This window comes from Epinephelus fuscoguttatus, linkage group LG10, assembly GCF_011397635.1.
Source record: "Epinephelus fuscoguttatus linkage group LG10, E.fuscoguttatus.final_Chr_v1".
Lineage (NCBI taxonomy): Eukaryota > Metazoa > Chordata > Actinopteri > Perciformes > Serranidae > Epinephelus > Epinephelus fuscoguttatus.
The window spans coordinates 36,402,241-36,420,011 of record NC_064761.1 but is presented as its reverse complement, the minus strand read 5'-3'; the positions used below and the strand labels follow the sequence as shown (position 1 = coordinate 36,420,011).

Here is a 17,771-nt window from a genome sequence, read left to right as displayed (position 1 = left end):
GCAGAACACAAGGAGCAGTAAAAATGAAACTTAACTGTTCATCGGGTTGGTTCTAAAAGTATGCATTTACTTGCCTTGACTGAGCAATTATCCACCCCGTGACTCAAACTGCACAAACTGCTGCTGACGAAAAATGAACTCATCAAGAGTCCTGCTTGGGCTGTGTTCACAGACCTGCAAAAACCTCAGAATTTAGATAAGTAACCACCCCCAACATTGGACAGACAATCACTGGTGTTACTTTTATAGGGTGTACGTCCTGAAAAAGGCACTCTCCTGAAAAAACCCAGCTGGGAGTGTCAAAGCGCTTTGGAGGTTTTGTGTTTTTTCAGATAAGATGCTTTGGTCTGTGGTTGCTAAAATATGGAATATCCGCAGAAATAAAAATGTAGGCATAAGGTGGAGTACCTGCTCTGGATGAAGGGAAGGCTGACGCAGTGTGCAGTGTTTTACCAAAAGTTTTACATATTTAACTCTCGGCGACCAGAAAAAAAACACCAAACATGCAGTGCTCGAAGCCGAACAGACGCTCAGCGCCTCGTCAGCCTGCTGGTGTTTGTACTATGTTGTAAATATGCGACACTCCCATTGCAAAGAACTTGCCTGCCTTTTTGTTTTTTCCCATCGACCAATCAAATGGTGTAAGAGTGGATAGAAGATTTTTTTTGGTTGACTACAACCCTAGTTCCCAGCTCTCAGCAGATATTTTAAGTTCAATATCACCATAAGGGACAGAAATGAAGAGCAAAGCCATGAAAATAAGAACAAAGTTCCAATAAAGTGAACTTATCTTTTAACAAAACAGGATCTAACTGACCTCTATATTCAATCATTTCAGTTATTTGAACAACCATCTGCGCGCCTCCCTTCAGCGTCATTCAGAACCAAAGGATGAATTTAATTAAAGGCTAACACACTGTCCACAGAATGCTCAACACAAATGCACATGTGTCACAACAAAAGTCATTGTTCCAGTCCCTCACTGAGAACTGACGCTGCCTCTCAGGACTCAGGAAGCCTGCAGATGATTGACAGCTCCATCTTTATAGGGGCCATCCAACAAAAAGGCAGAAAGAGAGAGGCCATCTCCGCCCACTGAGCTGAATGCATTTGGACACCAGCGGTTAAAAGAGATTTAAAAAAAGAAGAAAATAAACCATCAGACAAACGAGAACAAAAAATAAATAAATACAAAGATGCCTCTCAGACACACAGATTTATGTCGAGGAATACTGATCCACGACAACTTCTAATTGGACTCAGTGTTTATCACAGTCAGTTCAGGTTTTACCTTCCATGCAGGCGTTTTAACAACTACCCATATGTTGTTTAATGCAATGTATTTGGTCTTATCTTACTCATAAAGGGATAATTACCACTTTCATAAGGCAATAAACACCTTGTTACACTCAGGATATTGTATCCAGAGGTCATGTACCCAGGATGTGGTAGGTAGAAATAAACACACTAGGATATTTGAGGTGAGGTAGACTTCATGCATGTGGCAAGAGGGGTGATGGATATCATCTAAAACATGAAAAAAAAGCTGGTAGGGTAATAGCCCACCTAAACTCACACAAATAAATGTTCCACAGGCTGTGCTGACATAGTTAAAAAGAAATGTAAAATGTAAAATTCTCTACAAGCTGTTAATATTTCATGAGTAGCCATTCTGACACTGTCAGTATATATACCTAATTTGTATAGCATGCAAGAAGAGGGGAAGGGAGGAAAAAAAGGGGGGAAGAGAAGTGGAATAAATGGAGGACGATATAGGATAAAGGTGGAAAAGCGTCTCCAGAAAGACTTCAGCATGCGCCGAGCTGGCTGACAGTGAATTTTTTGGAAGTCAGCATAGTACAAAGAACATTTGAAATGGCCCATTTAACAGCACTGTACTCCACTCCCAGCCGATGCCACCATTTGCATACTTCATATCAGATGAAGATGGATGGTGAAAATCAATGTCACTGAGATGAGCGTTTTATCAAGGTTACACTATCCTCCAAACTCCTAAAACCTCTTTATCTCGTCTCTGTTGTCGGAATATTAACTTATCAACACAATCTCTTTACAGCAGAGGCAGGAGCAATGTGAATTTATCAGCGGGGAGAGCAATGACAGGGCGGCCAGCTGGCTGTTAGAACGCCAACTAATGATTACGCTGACTATCAATTAATCTCCCAATTATTATTTTTTTGATTGATTCATAATCGTTTGGTGTATAAAATGTCAGAAAATAGTAAAAAGTGCCCGTCACAGTGGCGATGCTTTTGAAATGCTTATCTTGTCCACCCAAAAACACAAACAAGTTCAGTTTACAATCATATAAAACACAGAAAAGTCCTGACGTTTCAGAAACTGGAAGCAATGAGTCATTTAACCTGTATTAATTTTTTTAGGCTGTTCTCATGCACTGTTGATGAAAAGTACAAATCACAGAGTCATTAATCAGTAATTTGTGTGTAACCCATGTAATGGGGAATGCTGTATCACATGACCAATGCACTGACAGCAGGAGTTAGTATAAAGCTCAAAAATCTATGTAATGTCGCAAGTTGGGGTTGCAGATTGGTCAAACAACACAGGACTCTCGCCCAGGAGACCGGTGTTTACAACAACATGAAACCAAGTTATTTTAAAGCAGGTTGACACCATGTTTGTTTTCTTACACCTAACCAACGTAACTTGGAAACGTAAATCATGGAGCGCCACTTTGGTAGATACCATACAAACTGTGTTCCAGCACTACTGGTATTGCAGAGTTTGATCCTGCGCACTCCGTCGCAACAACAACCCAGGCAAATTTACAAAGAATGGACTGTGGCTGCTGACAGTGCGATGAATTCTGCATTACTTGCGTGTTATTTTCATTGAGTGAGAGATACTGTTGGTATCAGAAATTTGCGATCTTTCATTTACAAAGTGCTAAAACGACGCCAACGGGGCATGACACAAACTACAAAGTTTAAATGTTGGCTGTTACCTGGTAGGCGTGCACTGCACTTATTTGTTAAGCCACGCTAAAATTACACTTTACTCTTTTCTTTTGTTTTGGGTCATAAATTCTTGCAATGACTTGGCTGAGAGACATGTGGACTGAACATCGTCACAACACCAGTAATGTCACTGGGGAGGAGGTTCTATGGACTGGCTGTCTACTGTGATCGTTTCTCTGTTTCACAGTTTCATCTGCACCTTCAACAACACCATTCCTCTTTGGCTTCAGCACGTTTACAGTTGAGGAGTGCTCTTAGCTCCTATTGGTCAAAGTTACAGCCAAGAGGGAATACACTGGGGAAGGGAAAAAAAATTCAAATATGCTAGTTTTTCTGTTGTGCAGTGTCAAGCAGTGTCAGTTGTCGTCCATTAAGGATGTTACGTGAACCGATTCTTCGGTAGCAAGTCAACGCCAAAACTGTGACAGTACCCGTTGTTTTCTGGTATCATATTTGCAGAGGATGTAATTCTCCTGGGCCTGACAGGGCAGCATATACGCCTACAAGTGTTTTAGCCCGCTGTTAAATGCCAAAGGAAGAAGAGGAACACCCACCAGCATGGAAGAACAACAACATTATGAAGATAATGAAGAAGACTGCAAGCGACCATCGAATTTCCTTAGTTCTTGACAATGGGAGCACCATGTTCTTACGCCATGCTACAAACGCCGGCATGTTCAGCTTTGAGTAAAACACTGCTGTGCCCTCACTGTCAATTTTTACTGAGCCGTCCAATCTCACAAAGATCAACCGTCACATCTTTCATGTACAAGTGTTTAACAATAACACCAATGAAGGAGAGATATGTTAATAAACCGTAGACTACATATTAATGTTTCCTCACCCACAAAATCTCCAACATGAACCCACACAGACTAGCACTTTGAGTTTGAGGTAGACGATTGGGGATTAATCATCAAATTTAACTTAGAATGACTTTAAATGTTTTTAATAAAGGGGTCTATGTTTAAGTCCCTGTGACTTTTGGTTTTTGTTTTTCATCATGGTATCGAATTGGGTATTGAGAGTTGTGGAATTCCACTGGTATAGGTATCAACTGCTAAATTTCTGGATTTGTGACACATCTATTGTCTACTATGACACACTGCACAGGATAAAACAATCAACTGATGCAGCCGACATCCACTGGGCTCTAATCCGGATGATACTGTGTTGTCTGAATCTGTCATTGGAGAAACATCACTCTATAGCATTAACATGTAAGCGAGGATTGTCTCTTTGCGTCTTCTCAGTTGTTCAGTGGACTCAAAAATGAAACTAGTTGTATATCTAACATAATGCCAGCTCTTACATCATTTTAGCATTAACAGTATTTTGTATTTTCTTGTTTAGATGAAGCAGTGACCCCCAACCAAGGTAGTAATGGGCCCATCTCACCCCCTCCTCGACCATCCTGACTCAAACACTGTTCACATCCCAACCTCTCCAGCTCTGAGCTCCATGTTTAGTGAAACATCATTATAGCTCTCCCTCTGTCAGGCTACAGAATCCTTCCCTTTGTCTGCATGATTAGCTGCTGGTTCCTCATTATGGAGGTGAGAACTGAACTTCCATTTCAAGCCTTTGTGACTCCCACCTTTACTTCAGTCCACTAGTCATAAAAATGTCACGGCAGCTACAGAGCGCACAGGCCACACCGAGATCTAACAGGAATCACACGCTCAGGGCCAAATCCAACAGGGCAGATACGGCCAGTGGTTACAGTCTGGAGGTCGCTTAGGCGTCTCTGCATGTGACTTTCCACATGCTCACCCTTTCCAGCCTCCTGACATCAGCCTGAAAGTGACTTCAACCAAGTGCACATCCTCCGTTAGCTCTCCTGGTGTAATGTTGCACAGCGGAGAGAAAATGACAGACCATTTATAAAACAGGAAGAGGAGCTAACTACAGTAAGCATAAGCTATTTCTGGCAGAGGATGTCTGCAAATAACAAAGAGCTGTCAAACTCTAACAGGTCCACAGTGAAATAAAATCACTTAAAAAATAAATAAAAAGCGTCGTCAATGCAGAGAAACTCCAAGTTTTGAGATCCCACCTGCTGTGACCCCTGCTGATGCTGCAGACGATCACACTGCACGCTTTAAGTTCCCCACCATGTCGCTGGTGTCGGCGCTGGGAAGGCGTCCAAAACCACAATACATTTGTGCTATGGAACATTTGTTTCCTTTCAGGGGGGGCGCCGGGCCCCAACATGCTCCTACATTTTTCTGTCCTGCCACATTGCATGACAGTTTATTTTGGGAAGCGCAGGTTGGCACCTGAGACACAAAGCTGACAAAGCACTCGGTGTCACTTCAATGAGGCCAGTTGGTGCCATGACAATGCCTCTGGCCATGCAATGCTACAAGATGGACAACACTGCGCTGAATATCTTGGCAAAGTAGGAAAAGAGGCATCAGCTGTTTGCACAATTTCATCTTCCGAGATAAATAAAGCAACATGCAATCTCTAAATGTGAGCCCGCTGCAGGAGGGGATCCACCTCAGATTACTGGACGTTAATAAAATCTGAGTTGCTGTGATGGACTGTTCGCCAGTTCAGGGTGTTTCCCTGGCACCCGCCCAATGCATGCTGGGAATAGATCCAGCACATCAAGCTCCCGTAATAAGAACAAGTGGGTAAGACAATAGCTGCATGAATGGAAATCAGAAAGTAAAACTAAATTGTGATCAGCACATTTCTTGCTGTCAGAAAATCCAATCATGCTTTTACAAAAAAAATTCAAAATATAAATTCAAACTTTATTCACTGATGTAGAATTGACTTAATTTGTGGTGCGTTCGCTGTGTCACTTCAGCGTCAGGCTAACGTTACTGTAAGGATGTTACATTTTATAAAGTCGGCAAACAGCCACTTTTAACCACAATTTTTCCTCCATGGTGTTAAATGCGAAATCCTCACGGCACTTTGGTTTCGTCTTATAATGATCCGTTTAGCATGGCGTGCTAGTTTTCTCCATTTTTGCGTTTTACAAACACCCCCGCTGGAGTACAGAGCACCACCTGTCGCATTCATACACTGAATTTTGAATATTGGACAAATTGTTATTATTACTTTTTTAGAATTATTTTTGGGGGGCATTTTCCCTTTATTGATAGTACAGCTTAGAGGGGAGGCATGATGTGCGGAATTGAACCCAGGATGCTGCAAAGGCCTCCATCTGTATGGGGCACACACTCAGGTGAGCTAGAGGTCGCCCCATAGGTCAAACTATTATCAGAAGTTTAAACTTAATACTTTTTAGGACCTTTTTAAGATCATTTTTAAGCAAATTTAAGACAGATTTTTCGTATATTAACAATGCAGCTAAACACAAAGGTATATATGTACTCCAGTGTAGGGGGAGGTTTAAGAGTGAGCTAGGATAATCTACATTTTGCCAACAGGTAAGAGCAGGTATCCATATAGGTATCCGCATCCATAAATCTGATATATCGGTATGATAAAATATGTCACACATACAGTGTCTGGAAGTAGCTTACAAGTGCGCCATCTTGTTTCCTTCTCATCTCTGTGGAGTTACGCGTGCGCCGGTCCGATTGAGTAGAATGTACGGATTTTGTAATGTGCCTGGGTCAGATAAGTGACCAAAAATATATATTGTCTCTTTAATTTCAAAAAACCAAAAGTTTTAAAAAGGTTTTAAACTGGCTGCTGAAAAAGTTTGATCCATCTACATTTCCTGGTTTTAAAATCCTGAGCCCGAGTTTAAAGATTTGTAACATCCGAAATGTGGAGTTTCACACAGAAGAGCTTCACTCATATTGACAGAAACATATTAAACGATAGATACATGAAATTAGATCAGATGCTCATGGCAATTAAGACTTAACAAACTCCAATTTAAGACTTTTTAATGACTTTTAAGACCTATTATAGTTACATTTATGGCATTTTATGACTTTTAAGGACCTGCAGTCGCCCTGTTACAGACGGAATATTTGATTTTTTTTTCACATTTGGAGAGTGGTTAAAATCTGGAATAGAATTCACAGCCCTATCAGATCAGTATCATGTCACACTAATTAATCAGTGCTATTTATACACAGCATGACACCATATTTCTGCATTTAATGAATTGTTTGTATGTCAGCAGCACAAAATTGTAAATTAGGACACAAACTTCTGTGTTATATCAAAGTTATTGTAACAGTAAGAAGAATAAATACACTGATAGTGAACATAATCATTAATCGTTGATGTGACTCGTTGTTCTTCAGCTATAAGAATAGAGTAAACTGAATATTTACATTGAGGATGTAGACACTGTTAAATGTTTGAGATGTTTCTTAATAATCGTCCCTCTGAGTGTGTTTTTATCGCAGCCGGTGGAATGACAAAGAGATGAGTAGCAGCAGTGGAATTGCGGGCTGCATTAGCTCGACCAATTATGAGCCTTCGCGGGATGCTTAATGTGGCTCTGTGAGGACGGATGCTGCTGCTGAGAGAGGAGTCAGCAGATCTGTGGATGCCACTCACAGAAATCAAAAGGATATTTATGATGCACAGCATTGACTGCGACACTGCACTTTTAGGGTGAAACATAGAGTTCTTTAGAAAACACTCATGTGATAAGTTTGCCTTACAGCGTGACCTTGGAGTTCAGTTTCCCGGTCGTGGGTATTTTAAAATGCTACTTTCCAGAAAATGAAGTGTTGTATAAACACACCACCTGACACACACTCAGTTAATGCATATCCTGTTTCTCATAATGCAGTGGCAACTGAGTGCAGATAAGATTACTGGCTGAAATGACTGTTTCAAAAACACACACGAACAAAAGCCAGCGCGTACACACTCGTATAGACATACCCACACACACACACACACACACACACACACACACACATACTTGTACTGTAAAGTGACAGAGCAACTGCTTTGCTGTGTTAAATATCAGATGCAAATGAAAAGAGAAAATCTATCATGACTCTAATGTGGCCTGATAGGAGGGGGCGCACTCTCCTCTGAGGAGCCGAGCGGTGTGAGGAGGGTGATGTATGGAGGAGCTGGATGAGAGGTGAAAAGCGTAGCGAGACGGACGAAGGGAGGGGTGGATTGCTGGGAGGGAAGGGAGGGGGGTAACGCAGTCCTGCCAGACTCCTGAGAGCCCAGGGCAAAAGTGGAATAAATGTTGATTAGTGTTGATTTTGTCCAACGAGCACCCGGCAACTGACAGTGGGACTAAGCTGCAGCGAAAGGGAACCATTAATCTTGGTCTGGTTTAAGTAGTGTATATTAATTTGTGTCATTTCCACTACGTGGAGAGAGGCCTCTCTCTCCCTCTCTCTTCTCTTTCTCCCTCCCTCCAGTGTTTGAAAGCTGTGGCAGCCGAGCCTCTTTCATAGTGAACATACAGTGGAAGCCTGGAGGTGGCGTCTGCAAGTAGCAGCGGGGGAAAGTGGAGGAAATGAGATTCCAAACACTACATTATGGAAAATGAACTCCTGGGGGGTTGGTATGGCAACCACATCCAAATGTGCCATTGCATGTTCAATTTAACGTGCATAACAAATTTGCAGACTTGATTAAATTCGTAACATATTAAGAAGGCCTGTGTATAAAAAAAGGCAGACCGAACCTGCAGGGACCGAGATTGCAAAGAGAGCCTCGAACAAGGTAAATGGCAGAACAGTGATATTTAAGCAATGCGTTGAGCACAGGAGTCGACATTCAGGTAAAAGATTGAGGCCCGCGCTCTTTTACGAGTCTACTTGGATCTTGCCTTCATTCTGTAATCTCCACACTGGCAGGGCTGCTCCGAGCTAAATGTAATTTTTCTAAACTGCATTCCAGTGGCCTTCAGCCAAGAGGGAAAAAATCATTCATCAGGTCAGGAAATTCTGAAAATATACCAGTTAAAAATATAAAAACAATACAGTGCTGGAGGACGAGGGGAGGCTATCACAGCACGGGGAGAAAAAAAAATAGATCAGTTTCCTCATACATGTGATGTCAGTGTTAATTAACAAATGGCAGCACAGTAAGATTCCTATAATTAAGCTCCTTAATATGATTAACATGTATCAATTAGGCGACTGACAATTTGCATAATGTACAATGTAACCACATTGTTCTATACTGTAATGGTATTAACACACCATTTACAATGCTGTCACTCACTGATGATTCTGTGATTAGGATTCTGCATCAAATACAGTATAAAGTCACTACATGCCTTACGCTGCTTAATCAAAACACATTTCTCCTCAGTTGTCTACGTCCTCGGAGCAGAATTAGACTCCAGGTCTTCCTCTCTATCTCTCTCTCTCTCAGTGGATGATTAAGCAGAGAGATCGGGGAAACAGCTGTGGCGGCGAGCTTGGCGTTCCTCTCACCCCCCCCACCCCCCAACCCCCCCGAATGCTGCTGTATCAGCATTGAGGAGGAAGGATGAGAGGGGAGACAAAAGCTGCACGTATCAGAGTCGTCGGGCGGGCGAGGGGAGGCACAGCCCCGTGACACGACGCTCGCTATCAGAGCAGACATCTACATCGCCTCGTAATACAGACAAGCTAACATGCACTTTTACTACCTGCTGGTTTACACTTACAGTCAGTCAGCCAAGAAAAGCTAAAAGCACACACTCCTTTATAGAGGGATTTTTGATAGTCACATAGGGCTGAACAATATATTAGTATTATTATTATTATTATTACTGAGACTGAATATCAGCTTAGATTTTGGATAGTGTTTTCTTTTCCTGCTGCATTTACAGTAAAGTGATGTAATTTTCTGAGCTTAGCCTTTAGCCACTTGCTCATTATTTCCACATTACTGATGATTTTTTATCAAAAATCTCATTGTGTAAATATTTTGTAAAAGCACCAAAATTGAACCCTAAAATATCATCACAATATCAATACCAAGCAATTTGTTAAAAATATCGCCATATTTGATTATCGCCATATCACCCAGTCTCGCCAAACCTCAAGGGTGCATCTCGAAAAAAATTCAAAATAAATTCCTTCTCCACAAGAAGATGTGAGTATCACTCGCAAATTTTCCAGAACTCAAAGTGATGCCGTCAAATGTCTTCTTTTGAATAAAGCTGCAACAATAAACCAATTATTGACTAGCTAATGGACAGAAAAATTATATTACTATTATTTTGACAGGTATCAGGAGTGCAATGAGGCGCAGTTTAAGCGGGAAAGGAAATTTTTGCATTTCATTTTCACTTAACAAAAATAATAATGATGATTTTTTTTGCTGGGGTCTGCATCAAACAAGCATGCTTACTTACATCTGGTGTATAATTTGTAGGCTGGGGCATCTCTGTGGCACCACAGTGTTTCAGTTATAATGGTATGATGTGACATGTTTTACCTTTATCTAAGAATTCCAGCTCCTGCAGTCTGGATATTGCGCATATTGGGATTTCAAGTTGCAGCCCTGGTTTTGTCTGGCAAACAGCCCAAAAGCCACAAATATTCAGTTTATAATGATATAAAACAAAGAAAATGAGAAAAGCCTTAAATTAAAGAGAGTTAAACAAGACAAAGTTTGCGTCGTTAATGACTTCAAAGAATAATTAAGTATTAAAACTGTTAATTACGGAGCCCATATAGTCAGAATAAAGTTATTATTTTATCATCTTATGGGACTTTATGGGCTCTGTTATAAACTAATGAATTAATGCAATAATTGTTTGAGCAGAACACCACATCACACTACTTCTAGAATCGTACCTGATCCCCATGAAGGCTGCTGGGAGTGTTTACACAGTGACATGCAGGGCTGAGCTGCGTTCAGCCTCCGTAATACAAATAGGCAGATGCCAAGCATCTGAATGGACTGACAAGTCAATGTAGTGTAGGCTTCCATGCACCTTCCATAATCAGACCTCTGGCTCATTTCATCCTGTCAAACACTACCCGGCTGCCCTCTGTAAAACACCCTATTTTCACCCTTCAAAAAATAACATTACATCACTCGGCTAGTCATTTTTATAAATGGAGGATCCCCTAGGCTTGAAACCTTACACTACACAAACACAGGCCACAAGAAAGCCAGCCTTTTGTTGAGGTTGAGAGGAAAAAAATTAAACAGCGAGTCGGAGCAGCACATTTACTGAGCAGCTCAGTCAAGGAGTGGTTTTGTTTGACACTGCCAGAGATTTATGATGTTGGTGAAGTGTTTACAGAGGTCAAGGCGGCTCATTTTCCAAATCAGTTTGTCAAGCATTTGCTTATCTAAAGAGGCTTTTCATCAATCATAAGAACTGATGGTGAAGAGAAAAAAGTCCACCTTTCCAAATATCAGTATTCTTACACAAATAGATTACATAGAGGGAAAACTTGGATTAAGTCATGTCAAATAATTTCATATCTCAGCCTCTTAACTTATATTCAGATAGTGGATAAGATTTCACAGGCTAAAAGCAGTGGAGTCAAACCGTTGGATATATTTTGGGAAGGTTTCTGTGAGAACCTCTCCAGACGAAACCTGCTGTTCTCACCTTTGGACACATCAACTGCAATAATTAATATGCTTTATATATTTTATGCTTCGTCTCCTCTTAGGAATGTACTACACACACACACACACACACACGCACAATCATGCAGTGTCTGAAAAACATTACTCCTTTGAACTAAAAAAGACAACCCAAATATGCCTGGAATGAAACCGGCTGAAGACGAAGCCGATGTCTGTCAAAAAAAAAAAAAAAAAAAAAAAAAAAAAAAGAGGCACTGGTTTAAATAAAGTGTTCCTTCCTTGTCCTTTCCTCTCGGGTGTTGCTGCACCATTGTGCTTGTTTATACTGCACAATATTTCTGTTGGCCATCCCTCAAATCAGCCCAGTAAAAATACACAGAGTAGGTCAGAAGTTCAGGCCCTAGATCAACACTGGCATTGTGTCCTGCAGGTGCTGTCAGCCGCTCTGGGGACAGCCAGCGATGGAAAATATACACAAGCAAACAGCAGCTCTGTGGATACACACTGTCTCTGCGCTCACATGGTGCACGGGACAAAGAAGTTACAGCGGCTCCACTGCAGCTTTGGGGAGAAGCTAAAGCTGTTGGACTCGGCCGGTCGACTTGTAAGCTGAAATATTTAAAGGTGGGAGAGTTCGGCTGCTGGCGCACATGGAGGAGACAGAAAGGTGTTTCAGGTTTGTTGTCTAGGATCATTTTCATTACTGTAACACTGACATAAACACAAATGTTTCACTGTCTGTCAAAACCTCAACGTAGAGAGAGAACATGAAAGCCAAATGATTTCTTTCACTGATGCATTGCCAACTTCAAAACTACACACGTACAAAACATACATACGAAAAGTAAAATATCCACCGACCGTCACATCTATAATATTATTTCTATAAATTAAGAAAACTTCAACAGCCAACAATAACAATTCAAATAGGTCACAAACATTTTTTAACCATGAATTAATGTTTAAATTTCAAAGGACACTGGAAGCTGTTTCAGGTTTGTTTCCTGAAATAAACAAAAACAAAGCGGCATCATTGATTCTTTCGCTTTCAGCCTTCTGTCAAAGCCTCAAAACCTAAAAGCCACTTTTCTTCCTAATATGGTGGCCACTAAAAAACTACAAATACCACCATACTGCCAACTTCCCAACGTTAGAAAAGTAAAATATCTACTGACCGCCACAACTTTAATTTAATTTCTACAAATCAGGAAAACTTAAACAACTTAAATGGAAGTGAGAATTACAGGATGACGAGAAATTAAGTGGTCGTGAACATTTTTTAATCCTCAATAAATGTTTAAATTAAATGTCAAAAGGAGACCTAAGTGGTTTCAGGGTGTTTCCATAATGACATCAGCTTTCTTTGACCAAAATACTAACTTCCGTCAAAGTCTCGTTAGAGTGTGAAAAACAGAGAAAGAAAACCAGAATGCCAAGTGACTACAAAACTTTAGAACTATGGATAGCAGAGAGAAGAAAGAACTTCCCGACGTTAGAAAAGTAAAATATCCACCGACTGTCTCAACTTTAATTTCTATAAATCAACTGAATTTCAAACTTACATACAATAACAAATTAAAAAGGTCACAAACATTTTTTTAACCCTTAATAAATATTTAAATTCAATTTCAAAGGAGACTAGAAGTTGTTTAAGGTTTGTTTCCTCGGTAACGTCAGTTTCATTACCAAAAGTAGCATCATTGACTCTTTCAATTTAAGCCGTCCATTAAAGCCTCAACTTGAAACTTGAAGATCGTATTCCAACTTCAAAACTACAGGCATCATGATCCTACCAGCTTCCCAATGTTAGGAACATTAGTTTTGTTTGAATGTCAGAACTTCAGCCAAATGACTTACAGAGAAAAGTATTTGCTAAAGTGTTATTCAAGCCACCCATGTATGTTTGAATTAATTTTATTACAATCAGATAAGCCAAAAGTTATTTATAAACTAGGTGCTTCCTTTATTTAAGTAACATTTATTGTATTTTAGTCACGCCGTGTGCCATCGTCACATCTGCAATTGAATTTCTGTAAATCAAGAAAACTTAAACTAAGGTGAAAATAAATATCACACGTATTTTTTAATAAATGTTTAAATTCAATATCAAATGGAGACCACACCACTAGAGGGAGCAACGAGCTGCGACTTCGAACTGGCACATTTAAAATAATATTATCAGAATTTCGACAGTTTCGCCAGCGGAAGTGAAGGTAAAATATTGTTATAGTATTCATTATAAATTTTCCAGTGTTTTATATATTTGATGAGTGGATCTAATGAAGCTAGAGTTTAATATAACATTTATATCGTAACTTTTTTTCCCCGATGTGTGCGTAAAATAATGCTTTTTTCTCAGACTTTTTAGATACGTTTTAACACTCTGTGAGTTAGCTACACTAAAACTGACAGCAGTGCTGACATGTTGAGACTGACAGAGGTGAAGCAGAGTTTGAAGCACTCTTACTGTAAGTCATGATTTTTAAAGCGTGGCAACACCACAACAGCAAAAACCAAGCATTAACTTGTTCAAAATGGAAGTTCTGTGTATTGTAAATTTATTGTAAGGAAAATAAATAAATAAAAACAATCTTAAAATTATACCAGAATTAGAGAAAGAGTTTGAACTGTAGTAAAATGTTTCCTGGTAAACTGAGAACAAAGCTAACGTCTCCACAAACAAGACAAGCAGCAGATCTCCTGTGTGAGCTGCACCTTGTATTTATAGGTTGCCAGCTGAAAGGGAAAAGAATGGGTGTGCAGGCAGGAAGAGGTCCAAGTTACTTTGTACTCTCAGCAGAGCCGAACTTTGGATGAACTCCGAGAAGCGCCAGGGAGTAAAACACTATGCATAACTGTGTCACTCCCCCTCCAAAAAACCTACCAAGACAACAAAAAAGAGGAGCGAGCCAGCAGGCTTCAAAAGGCCCCCTGCTCTCTCCTGAGGCAGTGGCCGATTCAAGATAAACTGCCGGGCTTTGGGGGGAAGGCAGCGAGGTGAACTTCAATGAAAAACCTCAATGAAAACATCCATGAAAGCACCAGGCGACGATGGCATCACACACGAGAGACAATCTAAACAGCGCCAGTCGACGCCGCCACAGAGGTCAAGTATGAGCAAGTGCAACTTTGGAGACAATGAAAACAATATCTTCTTCATCCTCCATCCATTCCATTTGATTTCATGCACTAATGAGTGTGACACACACAGGAAGCGCTGCCTCTCGTAGTAAACCGGCATGCTGTGGCAACTCAATATCTCACCAGTGTAAGTTTTGAGGAGTCCTATAGCACATCAGTGTAAAGACAGGAAAATAAAAGATGCACTATCAGTCTGAAGTGCACCGAATTCTATCTGTGCCAATTTCAAAAATGTCACGAGGAGAATGATTTGGAAACATGACTTACGCCTCCTACGTTACGTTATTTCTCTCCTAGCAATTATTCTGCTGACATGCTCTCTCACAACTGCTTTAATAGAGAGACACAATACAGAATAGAAAGAGACGTATTCACCAGACTTGACAGTTAACTCACAAGGGGAGACATCAACGTGCTTGTGACAATTTTGCTCAATACTCTCTATTATTCCACAATAGCATCAAAAAAACCCTCATTCATATTTTGACACGATAATTGATAAGGACTGCTCGAGGTAATTGTCCACAGTTCCTATTGTGAAATAGTTAGAACGCGCAGACTTTACAGCTACAGGAGGAAACACATGTCTTACATGTCAGTGAAATTTATATGGTGAATTGTGTTGTGACTGAATTTCCACCATCAGGCTCTCCTGTGTGAATCGGTGCCTGAATAGCAAATTACCCTTTGATGATAAAATAGCCCACACAGAGCTGGTGCCTGCTCCATTAGGGAGAAATACTGTGTGTGTGCAGTATGTATTCATTTAACCTGGTTAAGGAGGCTTACAGTGTTTCTCGTAGACAACAACAGTGCCGTGTCTCTTATTAGAATTAATGTGAACGTACCTGTTTTTTCTTTGATTTCACACAAGACATTGAAAAGCGCTGGCTTCATTCTGTGACAGTTCAGAGCGTGTTTCCTGCAACAGAAAAGTGGCTTCATAATCAAACCACATAAACATATATTCAACCTCCAGATTCCCAAAATAACAAGGCTGTTTACTGTCATTTCTATTTTTATCTTGTACATAAATGCTACAGCACAATTAATGATTTCCAAATAAATAATAACACATGTGCTCCAGCTGTGTCCATAACTGCTGGAACATTTTGTTTAGCTTCATCTGTTGTCTTGTTGTATAAAATTATTAAATGCGTGCATGAATTGAATTTTCTGAGCAACTTTTTGAATAAAACAAAACATGTGAGATGCTTCACTTTAGTCAGCTTTGGTGATTTTAAAGTGGATTATGTATCAGGAATAATAAAGTTGCATTTTGCTGTTCACACTTTTCCCTCAGAAATGACATATTTGGGAAATCAAATGTCAGCTTTATATATTTATTAATTTATTTTCCAGTCTCGTGAATGCATCTTGACTGTACTGAGGTGTAAAGTGCTTTAAAAATACTCTCCGTGGGCGACACGTTGGCATGTCACAGTCATAAACACCACATTCATACACTTTTATTTTCTCTCTCTGGAGCGAGTTATTTCAATGTGGAGCAAACTAGTGATCTGCAGGCATGCCATGGGTGTATCTGTTTGTGCACAAGGCTGTGCAAAACATTTACGCCTCACTGTGTTGCCAATGTATATTTTTTAATGTCTATATTTTTATTTTTATTTCCCCCCTTTCTTTTTAAAAACCTAGTTTGCCGCCGCCTCCTCCTCCTCCTGACAGCGGAAGGAGAAGAAGATCGGAGCATATCTTTACCTGGCTTGGGCTTCGTCCAGACTTTGATCCGTGATGGTCATAATTTGCTGTAAAATGTCTCCAATGTCCTGTTTTCTTCCGTCGCCGTCCGTTCCTCCGGTGCCTTCCTGCATATGCTGCGGCAGGCCGGGGTGCCCTGCCATGCCTACCCCCGTGTGAGAGTGCATCAACCTCGTCTGCTCGTCCATCTCTTCTTCTTCTCTCTATCTAATTCTCTGTGGCGCTCTCGCTGCTGAAATCCTGCAAAAATACATAAAAGAAAAAAAAGGAGGAGGGGAAAAAAATCCCGGTGGTGTTTTTTAATATTTGCGCCGCGCACCCGGTTGTTCCTCGCAGGGGCTGTGTGGGGTTTTTTTCTGGCGGGGGTATCGGAGGGGAAAGCGGAGATACGAGCCCTCCTGCTCTCCTGGCTGTGTCTCTCTCAGCTGGTCGGAGCTGAATGTGAAATCTGATCTGAACTGCTGTTGCCTTCACTGGAGCAGGGTGTGCGTAAAACGAGATAGGCTGCTGATTTCTACTACTAACATGAACTAGGACACGTTTTCTTGTTATGTGGCGCAGTGATCCAAACACCCCCCTCTCTCTCTCTCCCTGCCAAATTACTACCCCCCTAAAAAAGTGTCTGTGAGAAATAAGAAGTGTGGATTTATTTCACTCACTCCATCCCCCTTTGCTTTTGTCATATACAGTGCAGGCTGGGCAGGCAGCAGCATAGCAAAGAGCACGAGAGTCAGACTCCGCCTACGCGACATGATTGGGAATATAAGACCATTTAGCCCCACCTTGAGGTGCCTCTCATGAAACGTCGATCATTGGGCTGTAAAGGTGGGATGCAGAGGAGAAGCTGGGAGATGTGGCTGCTGCCTTCCAAAGCAGGGGAGACAGTGCAGAGTGGCAACAGGGTGATGAATAGAGCCTGAACTCCAAATAAATAACAGAGGCTGACACAGAAGGTCTGCTTTAGTCTCCCCTTCTGACCTCAGCAAGAGCACCCACTGGCTCCACAGGAGAACATTTCATTTCCACACTGTGCCAAGATATAAGATACACTAATCAAAACTGCCGGCCAGCCCTTTCATCTGTTATAATTATTAGAAAGATAATGTGATTGAAGATTTATGGCTGGAAAAATCCATCCACTGATGAGACACCTTATGTAAAGCACCTCTGCGATATTAATATTTCATTTCACAATGTTGCAAACAGAATCCAACATGCTTGTTTTCTTGCAGGAGGCAGTGGAACATCGACTTTGTTCATTCATTTTCAGGTATGTTGCAGGGCTCCGCTTGGCTGACTTTGGCAGGGTCCTCCTAATGTAAGGCGGTGACCCATGTTGCGCAGCCAAGCAGCAAGGCCCGAGTGTGTCTGGCCAGGCTGAAAAGTGCCCTTCAGGCCCAGTGCTGCCTCACTGCCGCTGCTCCCCTCCGCCACTGAGAGCCATTCAGA

General features: G+C 41.1%; 1 protein-coding gene across 2 annotated transcripts in view; it reads right to left on the bottom strand.

The window, feature by feature from the left end:
* Nucleotides 1-17,007, bottom strand: part of LOC125895551 (pre-B-cell leukemia transcription factor 1-like) — a 99,672-nt gene extending 82,665 nt beyond the window's left edge. The window contains exons 1-2 of one of the 2 annotated variants that reach the window (XM_049587480.1): nt 16,323-17,007; nt 15,452-15,525 (exon numbers count right to left, since the gene is read on the bottom strand). In XM_049587480.1, coding sequence (XP_049443437.1) covers nt 15,452-15,525; nt 16,323-16,510 — 262 coding nt within the window. In that variant the 5' untranslated portion in view covers nt 16,511-17,007. The remainder of the gene's footprint in view (nt 1-15,451; nt 15,526-16,322) is intronic. The other variant, XM_049587481.1, reaches the window with a different exon arrangement.
* Between the last annotated feature and the right edge of the window lie 764 nt (nt 17,008-17,771).